Source organism: Amphiprion ocellaris, chromosome 8 (genome assembly GCF_022539595.1).
Source record: "Amphiprion ocellaris isolate individual 3 ecotype Okinawa chromosome 8, ASM2253959v1, whole genome shotgun sequence".
In the NCBI taxonomy this organism is placed as follows: Eukaryota; Metazoa; Chordata; class Actinopteri; family Pomacentridae; genus Amphiprion; species Amphiprion ocellaris.
Window position 1 is genome coordinate 17787203 of NC_072773.1, and position 11260 is coordinate 17798462.

At 37.1% G+C, this 11260-nt stretch overlaps 1 protein-coding gene across 1 annotated transcript; it reads right to left on the reverse strand.

Moving 5' to 3' along the window:
* Positions 1-184: 184 nt before the first annotated feature.
* Positions 185-4196, reverse strand: LOC129349545 (snaclec purpureotin subunit beta-like). Its single transcript, XM_055013120.1, has 3 exons — positions 3878-4196; positions 2075-2175; positions 185-1662 (listed from the first exon to the last, which is right to left on the reverse strand). The coding sequence occupies exons 1-3, from the start codon at positions 4173-4175 to the stop codon at positions 1531-1533; spliced, it is 531 nt and encodes a 176-aa protein (XP_054869095.1). The 5' UTR covers positions 4176-4196; the 3' UTR covers positions 185-1530.
* Positions 4197-11260: the final 7064 nt, after the last annotated feature.

An 11260-nucleotide genomic window follows, 5' to 3' on the forward strand; every position in this document is an offset into this window, starting at 1 on the left:
ACGCCGCTTTTAAAACTCATACAAACGACCCAATGTGGCATTCACGGACTACACATAATAAAGGCTGTTATTTAAAATGATAGCTGAGTTACTTCACTAGCGTAGCGCAGCTGTTAATGTTTCATTTCCAAACAACCAAACATATAATTTCAGTTCAACAATGTTTTAATAATACAATGAGCAGTTTCCAGTCCAGCCTGGTGCAACACAAGAGTACTTTATGAATGTAAAAACTTAAAGCGCATTCCAAAAATACCCAATAATGAGCAGCCTCATTTAAATTATTAAAAATTAATAACTGGATTTGATTGGATACAGTATGGGGCGTGATGCTACAAAACAACTGAGCTTGTAATTATGCTGAAGGGTTGTTTGCATCTGTAATATTTGTGAACACAATAGCAAACTCACAGAAAGCCAGAGATCATTTGTATATAATATCTTGTAATTATTAAAAAATATCTTCTAAATTCACTTCCATTTGTATTCCAACTATGTGCAGCACATGGTCACTGATGGGCATTTAAAATCACTATGAGAATTTATTAATATTGTATAATAGATTAATAACAAAATGATCAATGTCTCATAATGTTGCATATGACTTACACAGGATGAGTGTCTGTTTCTTATTTTACATACCAAAAATTGGATTTAAAATTATTGTTTAATGCTCTATATTTCAAAAACAAACAAAAGCAGAATAACATATGAAATAAAATTTGAACGACCCTTCTCAACATGGGACTGCATCATTTTTAATCCAGCACTGGGGCTGTATATCTAATCAAACACTACGACCACTACAAATTCTTCTTCTCTTCTGTCTTATCTTGTATTATCCTGTCTAATCTTAAATATCTTAAAGAAAGTTGCTTCAAACTGATTTTGCTAGCTAGATAACAAAGTTATTTGCTGCAAAACTATTTTACTGACCAGAAACCAAAAGATAATAAGTGTACTGCTGTGTAATGACAAAAAAAGAAGCAAATCTTCACATTTCAGAGACTGGAACCAAATATTTGTCTTTTTACTTGGAAAAAAGACTAAAAGGATTCATTAATTTCCAAAAGTTGCAACTATCTGCTTAACAGAATAATAGTTTTACCTCATTAACTAAACCTGAAGTCTGCAACAGACAAATGCAGCTCTCAGCATTATTAGCAAGTTATTATGAGATGCATTTGTTTTGTAACCAATAAAAATATCTTTTAAATGCCCTTATTTTTAAACAGAGTAAAACATGTGAACACTGAAGACTATTTAGTGGCTTTAAAAGCTCAATGTACATTTAATTTAACCAGCATAGAAATTATTTATCATTTTTGCAACAAGAAAAAAAATGTTTTTTTAAATCAGTTTCTCCGTTTCAAAAATTTTCTTCTACTTCAATTCTTAAGAATCAACGATCCAATAATACAGAGCAGTTATACTTCTACAAATACTAAGTACTAAGTGTTCTGTGAGAAGATATGAAGCATTGCATGGAAGGTTATAAAATCAGGCACAAACAGCTGCTGAAGGAAAGAGTTAAAGCTCTCCTTCAGGGCTCCTCTTCTTCTTCGTTTCCTTCTTGACCTTGTGGAAGACTTTTCCATCTGACCCCTTGCTCCAGCTCAGTCTGATGTGTTTGTTCCCTCCTTGGTCCAGTTTCTGTTTGAGCTGAGACATGAAATAATATTTTCCTGATTATTGCTGACACGAGGTCACATAGCACCTGTTCTTCATAGTCACTTACATCATAAAAAACTATTGCTTTTTATGTTTTGACATACATTGCAAAAAGAATTCAGTACACTAAAGTTTGAGGGAAATAAAAACCTGAGAAGGTTATGAAAGGCTGTAGTTGCAGGATACATGTGAACAGATTCAGACAAAATGCTTTTATAGTGTTGTAATAATGAATATGGCTTCTGATTTTCATGCGGAAAACTTTTTTCAGCTTTTATTTTTTTCTCTATTGTGAATTTCCCTCCTGGTGATTAATAAAATGTCATTTCATTTCAATGTATTTTTAAGAGTCATTAATTTTTTTCTGGTAAAATAAATAATGTATGATATGATACATGATTACCTGCTGCAGGATTCCTTCTCTCACTACAGAGGCATCCATGTCCAGATTAGAGTTGGGTTCCATCACTTCCAGTTTTACGTTCATCACATGTCTTTGGGCAGCTGTGGGGGAAAAAGAAAACCTTCTGATTATATAATAAACACAATCCTCTGAATTTCATGTGTTTAAAGCAACAACCTCCATCGCTGAAGTGCAAATAACTGTAGTTCCTCTAATGTCCACTTGAGGCTACAAAAGTGAGTCACTCCTTATAGACTCACATATTAAAATGTCCCACTTTATAGCAGAGATAAACGTGTTTACAATCTGGTAGCAGATCAGTTTTGGTGTATGTAGATAATTTGTCTCTTCATAATAACAGTACAGGAATGTGACTTTTTTAAAAAAAAAAAAAATTAATCGGTTCAGATGGTATTAAGGCCTGACCCGATAAGCTTCAGGCTTTTTTCAGGGTAATTTTACCAAATTTTCATTTGCATTCTTACCTTGGTCATTGAAAGGTCAAGCCATACATGCTGTGTCTTGTTTTCTAAGAACAATCTTAGCTATCCAGATCTTCAGTCATTTTAAATGATATTTGCAGATTTTTATTGTTTTATTTAATTCACTGAGTTGTTAACATACAGTAGTCTTATGAAGAATAATTACAACTGTCTCAACTATGAACAATTCCTCTTTCGAGTTTTCTCTCGCAGATGGACACAATTTAATTTGTTTCTTAGTCTAGTTATTTTTGTGTGTGTGATTGGAAAACAACTGGTTTTGCTTCTGACTTCTCCTAATGTTTTTTACAGTCATGTAACCTACAGCACCACTTCATGAAGACACAGAAAATGTGGTTGTCATAGCCTCCACCTGTTGCATATTCTCATCATTCAGTCAACACAAACCCATCATTTACAGCTGAGCACCACGGCATGCTGAAATGTTGCAAAAAAACAACATGAAATAGACAAGAATAAAACTACATTTTGTCCATCTATGAAAGAAAAAAGGAGAAGTCCTCAGGACTCAGTTTCAGTTGGACAAATGTAATTATTTTTTCATGCCAGCTGATCTCAGTCGTGTTTTATGCTGTCTGGAGATGAAGACACCAAAGAAACAGCTGATCGGTCAGGTGAGTTAGATGTTTGCTACAACAGAAGTTATTCAGAAAAGCTGTTTCTGTCTCCAGCGAAGCTCATTAAACCCCCCCCCGCCCCCCCCCCCCCAAAAAAGAAAAAGAGTCAAAAACACCAGAAGTAGGTGTAAAACCTTTTTAGGGAAACTCAGCAAGTTTTCACAAATTTTGCTGAATCCATTAACTTTTCTAATGCAATACCTGACAATATACATAATCATACATTACTGAAACAAAGCTAGTGCTTTTGTTACATTCTCATTTATGAGATGAGATGCTGAAGCAGGGCTGCACAGTGGTTTGGTGGTTAACCTCACAGCTAGAACATCCCTGGTTTGTGTCCCTGCCTGGGTCTGGGATTTTTCATGTTCTCCCTGTGCATGTGTGGGTTTTCTCCAGGTACTCCAGCTTCCTCCCACAGTTCAGAAACATGCAGCAGAGGTTAATTGGTGATTCTGAATTGTCCATAGGTGTGAATGTGAGTGTGAATGATTGTCTCTATATGTAGCCCTGTGATGGACTGATGACCTGTCCAGGGTGTCCCCTGCCTTTACCATAAGTCAGCTGAGATAGACTCCAGCCCCCCCACAACCCTGATGAGGGTTAAACAGTGTATAGATAATGGATGGATGCTAAAGTAATTCTGAATCCAAATGTAATATGACACATGGATGACCACTTACATTGACTGTAGCAAATAAATGGGATGTTCCAATCGCACGAAAAGGTGAACCACTTTCCAGAGTGTTGAAAGCTGGCAAACACACAGCTCTTTTCAGCTTCATCCAGTGTTGTGTTTTCCCAGTAGTGAAATGAGTAGATCTGTCCATCTGACCAAGACAAGTGTCTGAAAAGACCAATCCAGGCAATTTGTCCTGAAGGAATCAGCTCCACCACCTTCTGGTTCTCTGTCATGTTTCTCACACTGGCCAGGTCTGTGTGATGAGCTCTGCAGTAGCTCTGGGCCTCAGTCCATGTCATGGGGATGTTTATGTAGACAAATGTCACATTCTGCCCTGAAAACAGACCACAGTTAAGTGCTGTGTCTGATACAATTGCTATGACATGAACAATGTGCGGTATTTTGTGCAACTGAGGCAGTGTTAGTGTGACGATACAGCCATTCAGATCTACAGTAAACAGACACTTCATGAGAAAAAACAACTTGCTCAGCTTTGTTACTGCTGCATATTTTTTTGTGTCACATAAAGGAAAATTCATGGGTCTGGATGTTGAAAACATACGTGCAGTTGTAATCAACAAACCACAGTTGGTATGTGTTGCAGACGGTCACATTCCTATCATGTCGAATACAAAAAAAACCCAACAAAAAAAACAAAAACCAGACAGGACCAGAGTCCTGTCTGGTTTTTGTTTTTTGTCTGAAGGGGAAAATCCAGAAAATGCCCAGATTTGATTTTCTAGATGTGTTGCAGAGGTCATATGAGAAAACAGCTGCAGCTTCTCATCACAGAGTAAAGCCTAGAAAAAAAAGAGTGTGATGAGATATTTATTCTCAGTCTGTAATAAAAATTCTCACCTCTGACATCCGAGCAAACCGATGGAATGGTACTTTCACAAGGATAATCATTCCATTTTTCACTGTACCACATCGCTGTACAATATTCATTTTGTGCAAAGTTATTTGGTTCCCCATTATACCAGTTCCTGAACTCAGCCTCTCCATCACTGTAGAACATCTCATCTGCCAGTGACCAGGTCCACTTCTCTACATGCAGTCCTATCCAGGACTAAAGAAAGGAACAGCATGACAATAGTATAACAATTAGCCTCAAAAACAACCTGCTGACTGTTGAAGATGATATTTATGCAAAAATCTATCTAGTCACTTCAGTTCACATTTAGATGTAATTTTACATGGATTAAAGTGATATGATCAATATTCTATGATGTTAAAGTCAAAACATGTTTTGGGGAATTTTTGGAATCTCAAACTGAAACTCTCTTACTTCTTTTCAAGAATTTCTAACAGGATTAAAGTTTGATCTTTCTTATCTTTTCTCTGCTCCTGGGATGACTTTGCTGGGTAAGTCAATCTGGCACAAAACATTTGAAATCTGCATCACTTGTAGATGATTTTCCTTACAGTGAAATCCTTTTCCCCTCCATATCATTTGGAGATCTTTTAAAATTTAATATTTTTTGTTCATAAAAACATGTTTTCACTTGAACATTATGAGTTACTGAGTGTAATTTCACTGACAAAGATTCCAATTACATCCATTGAAAATGAAATCTCAAACACAATAAAGTTTCCAAAAGGAGAAAGGTTCTGAATATTTTCTAAAGTTACTTTATTTTGTTACAGTCAAAACGTGTATTTTTTTTAATGCACATGTAGATTTTACACATGTAGCCTGAATGTGACCCCTGAACTAAAATGAGTTTGACACCCCTGTTGTACATCATTTTAACAGACTACAAACTGAGAACAGTTGATGCAGTAGAAAACTACAGTATCAGCAACCACCAACTGTTCAACTGCCCCTGATCACTGACAAAGGTGTGAATTGTTTTGGACATGGCAGCTTAGTAAAAATGTTTAAAAAACATATTCATCCCCAACACCTCAAACACAATGTTTTACTGTCTTTTGTCACTTGTTGATGTAATTTCCAGCCTGGAGAAATGTATGTAACGTCAAATTAAAATTCACTATTAATCAAAATTTGGAATGGTTTTATTATGAAAATGAACACAGTGAACTGATAGAGCTGTTTACCGGGTGGCTGTATGAGCTTAAAATGTTGTTCAGGATGTTCACATCTTCCATCCTCTCTATAGTCACCAGGTCTTTGTATTTTTCTCTGCAGTAACTCTGAGCTTCAGTCCAGTTTTTCCGTTCAGAAACATAATGGTACTGATGTTCACCAAGAGAGGAGACAGTAAACAGCCCTGCTGCAACAGATAGAAATAAACATTATACTTGAGGTATAAATGACTTTCAGCAGAAATGCACGTCTAATATTAACATTAATATCATGAATATAAAATAACTTACTAAGAAACTTCTATCATATATTGAGTAGCAATTACAGTAAAAATATTGTACAACAAAAATAATTGTACTTAAAGCTCCCACAGTGGAGATCACCACAGTATACTAAATTCAAATCTGAAAAAACATAAAAGATAAAGAAGGAATATATAAAACTCTTGCCTGATGCAGTTGCGATGCACAGAAGAACTTTTTCCATCCTTCCCTGTTTTTCTCTGTTACACTGTGACTGCAGACGTTCAGCTGCTGATATGACTGACTTTCTCTCACTTTTATCATCTCCATGCAAAACTCATATGCAAACTATTTGCCTATTTGTCAGATGAATGCAAGTCAAATCAAGTAAGTTTTATCGATATAGCACCATAACAGAAATACTAAAAAAAAGCCTTTCATTGGAAAAACAAAGACACAATAAGATGAGGGTGTTTGAGGTAAACTTCAGTTCCACCATTCACAACCAGGAGGTGTGAAAAACACAAATATCATGTTTAGTATCATTCTGTTTTCTTCACTTTCAACATTTCACTTCTACAATCCACAATATAAACAAGAATGTATGTAAATAGTCTGTTTCGCTGATAGTTTGAATAATACACATTAGATTGTAAAAGAACAAAGGTGGGGAAAATCTTTCACGGACAAAATTCTTTACAACATTTAAAGGTCATCCTTTAAATCCTTCTTTATTTCCATCTCACTGTTGTGGAAGACTTTCCTATGCAATTGCTTCCTCCAGCTCAGTTTTACATCTTCATTCCCTCCCTGGTCCTTCACAACTTCTGTTTAAGCAAAAACCCACACAAAAAACATTTTCCTGATTATCCCCCACAGTCACAGTTCTTTCACTACAGTTCTTTTTCAGCTATATCCTGTAGTTTTCCTCATCTGGATGCTCTGTTTTAGGAGGACGATAGTTTACACTGCACATAGCCCTGTTTTTTTAAATTCAATTAATTGATGTGAATAGATTAACTGTTATTTTTTGACATAAGCTTTAATAAATTAGTCAGTACACTACAGTTTGAGATAGAGACAGTTGGGAATACTCAAAAAAGAAAGAAAGGGCAAAAGGTTCAAATAAAAAGGAATACACTTAAATTTAAAAGATCTAAATGTGAAACACAGTCTGGAAAACCAGCATTTCTTTAGACATTTGCAATCACAGGATTATTTTATTAGAGAGGTGATGAGAGACCCCAGTAACACAATGAGCAGTTTAGTGTACTGGCCAAAAAAATAATACTGGTGATTACAGTATTATCACCAGGGTATAACATATATAGAATTTTTCACAAGAGAGCTTTTTGTCCTATGTGAGACCATTATTTTTTACTTTGTTTAATTTTTGTGACTTATTTGCATTTTAGTTGCCGTTTAATTAAACAAAAGACTTAATTATAAGAAAAACAACACAGTTTGTTATTTAGATAGATATTTTATTGACAGTTATTGTGGAAATCATCTTCAACAGGACAGACCAAAGTCTTCAACCTTTGACCAAGCCTTACAGGAAAGCAGAGCTCATCGCTTTGCATAAACATTAAATGGGAACAATTTGCATGAAATGTGATACTGATCAGTGTAAATATGGAATAACTGAAAAGGAAAACATGTTTTAGTACATGGTTATCAGTGAAACATGATTTACATGTTTCAGCACATCGTCCATCACAGCAGGATCATTCAGGTCTACAGAGGAGTCGTCCTCTGCAGTCAGTCTGACCTTCACTACATGCTGCTTTGAAACCTGCACAACTTTGAGAAACAATCAGGTGTTATTAGTTAGAAGTTCCCTTGTGCCATATTAAAGCCAAAAGAAAAACCTTTTAAAATAATGAATAACAAAAATGAAAAACTTTATTCCATCATATGCATTTTCATCATCTGCACTTGACTACATATTATCTTTAACCAAAACAGTTAATAGACATTACAGACATTATGAATGTTACAGTTTGTTTCCTGTAAGAAAACTGCTACATTGCATTCTTATCAGCCTCAGTTGATCTCTGTGCTTTGTGGTAATTAACAGAAGCTAGCATGCTAACATAGTAAATTGTATCATGGTCCATGGGTCGACCTCCTTTTCTGCCGTCTGCTCCTCTGCTGCATGTCTGTGTGGCTCTCTGCTGCTGCTGATCAGTCTGGATGGAGAGCAGCTGTGGGAGCTGCACACCTGCAGCTCATTTCTCATCACCACCTCAGCTACATAATCCAGCCCTGCTCTCCACTGAGTGTGGGATTCTACTGCCTGTAAGACAGCCTGATCAGTTTCACTAAGAAGACGGTGCGTGCCACATCCTTCTATCCATCCCTGAGCTCCAGCATGGGCCCCCCGACTGCCTTTCCCCCCTCCCTCCCTTGTTGTGAGTTCTGGCCGTAAAATAGTTGTTATATTGTTATTATTTTGTAAAATAAACCTATTGAATACAGTCTGCCTGCCACCTGCTCTATGTGTCTCTGACTTTGGGTTCAAATTCCCCCTGTACCGTAAAAATCGTGAATGTAGTACACAAGCTAAATTCCACCAAGCATGTTAGATAAGTGGAAGAAAATAATGGAGATGGATGACTTTGAAGGTAGACTGACTGAACAGGTACAAACATGAATGACCCTTTTATGAGAGACCACAGGAACAGTCAGATGGTCTCAGACTCATGGCCAATGACAGTAACCACACATTATATAACCACAAACACAATTCTTCCTCAGTCTTGAGGAACCCTGCAGCATGACGAGATGCTCTGACAGCCAGGAAGGGGACTCTCCATCCATCTATCCATACAGGAAAGAGAGTTGACACCTCCAAGCCTGAGGCCGTAGATCTCTCCTGGAAATCAGTAGGTTACTCTCTGTGTTGGACACTCCCCACCATATCTCTAATAGTGCATGTTCAGAGGTGTGTTTAGATGCAAGTGATCATGCTGCTTCCCAGGACTGGACACTTAATAGGCATACAACATGGCTGTGTCAAACATTTGCTGCACCTGATTGAACAGATACTGCCCTTGGGGACTGCATTGCACCTGAATTTCAAACAGGACCAACATGGTGGCTTGTTTCAAATCTTTCTTCATGAATATGACCAAAACAACTAAAAGAGTTCATCCAAATGTGTTTCTGAAGCCTTTTCAAGTGAGAAATATGTCGTGCTGTTGTTGAATCTGTCTTTCCATTTAGATTGATAACAGGTAGCTGAAAAGTTTTTCAGAAGTTTCCAGAGGCCATAGACACCTTGAACATTTGTCATTTCCATAAAGTAGCCTCAAATTTATATGAATGGCGAACAGGCAATGTGATGTCCCATCTCTCAAAATGCATTGCAATGTGACCAGAATGCATTGTATGACTGCTTAGACAGTGAATGGGAAGTATTAAATTACAGATCCTGTGGACACATGACATGGAAGAAACTCATTTTGGCTGCATATTTACCTTCTGGTTCACCTTCTTCTTTGCCATGACGGTCTGTATAACACCTGTATTACTGCTGATGCTGTCTGTCCATCTCATGCTCTATTTTCTCATCATTCATTAACAAGACCCTGAGATAATTAAACTTCATTGACTGGAACAGCACTCCACCCTGAAACTCATCGGGAGCAATCTACTGATTTCCAGAATAGAACAATGTCCACAGACTAGGACATGCTGACTCTTATATACTCCATTAACATGAGAGTCGGTCAGGAGAGAAAAATCTAAACTTTAAATATGCTTTCATACAACATGCAGCTGTTGCTACTGCCTTCACTGTCCTCAGTGAACCTGGCATGCTACCTAACTTCACCATTATTGATGCAACATCAGCTCTAAAGTCTGATCAAACTGTGTGGATAGTGGTGAACAGCAGCTTCAACTACAGGCTGGTAGGGACACACTACCATTCAAAAGTTTGGGGTCGCCCAGAAAATTTCATGTTTTCCATGAAAACTCACACTTTTATTCATGTGCTAACATAACTGCACAAGGGTTATTTAATCATCACTTAGCCTTTCAACACCATTAACTAACACAATGTAGCATTAGAACACAGGAGTGATGGTTGCTGGAAATGTTCCTCTGTACCCCTATGTAGATATTCCATTAAAATCAGCTGTGTCCAGCTACAATAGTCATTTACCACATTAACAATGGCCAGACTGTATTTCTGATTCATTTAAAGTTATTTTCATTGAAAAAGACTGATTTTCTTTCAAAAAATATTTCTAATTTCTAAATGACCCCAAACTTTTGAACGATAGTGTAGATGCGCAATTCATTGCCTCTACAGTATTTGCTAACAAAGTAAAGCTTCATGCCAAAACTAAGGGCTAACTATATCATCGCTTACTACTGTAGAAAATGAATGCTCTCCTCAGGCCACAGCTCCAGTCCTCCCAGTTTCTAGAGGTTCCCAAGTTTGCTGTCACACAAACGTCCTCTTTGGTTCTTTAGTTGCCTCACTCCAGTACCTAAATAAAGAGTTGTGTCCATTTGTCCACTTCCAGGGATCTTTGAAATGACAAATCCAGGCAATTTGTCCTGAAGGAATCAGCTCCACCACCTTCTGGTTCTCTGTCATGTTTCTCACACTGGCCAGGTCTGTGTGATGAGCTCTGCAGTAGCTCTGGGCCTCAGTCCATGTCATGGGGATGTTTATGTAGACAAATGTCACATTCTGCCCTGAAAACAGACCACAGTTAAGTACTGTGTGTAACAATTGCTGTGACATGAACAATGTGCGGTACTTTCTGTAACTGAGGCAGTGTTAGTGCGACGATACAGCCATTCAGATCTACAGTAAACAGACACTTTATGAGAAAAAACAACTTGTAAATGTAACTAACACACACAATGCCAAAGTTGTTAGACAAATTCTAGGTATGTTAAGAGATTGTGTCTAACAATTGCTATGACATGAACAATGTGCAGTACTTTGTGCAACTGAGGCAGTGTTCGTGCAATGATCCATTCAGATCTACAATGAACAGTTTAAGTTGAACCAAAATTATCCAAACTCTGTGTAAACTCAGTTCAAACTCAGTTCTAAATAAATTCTTAC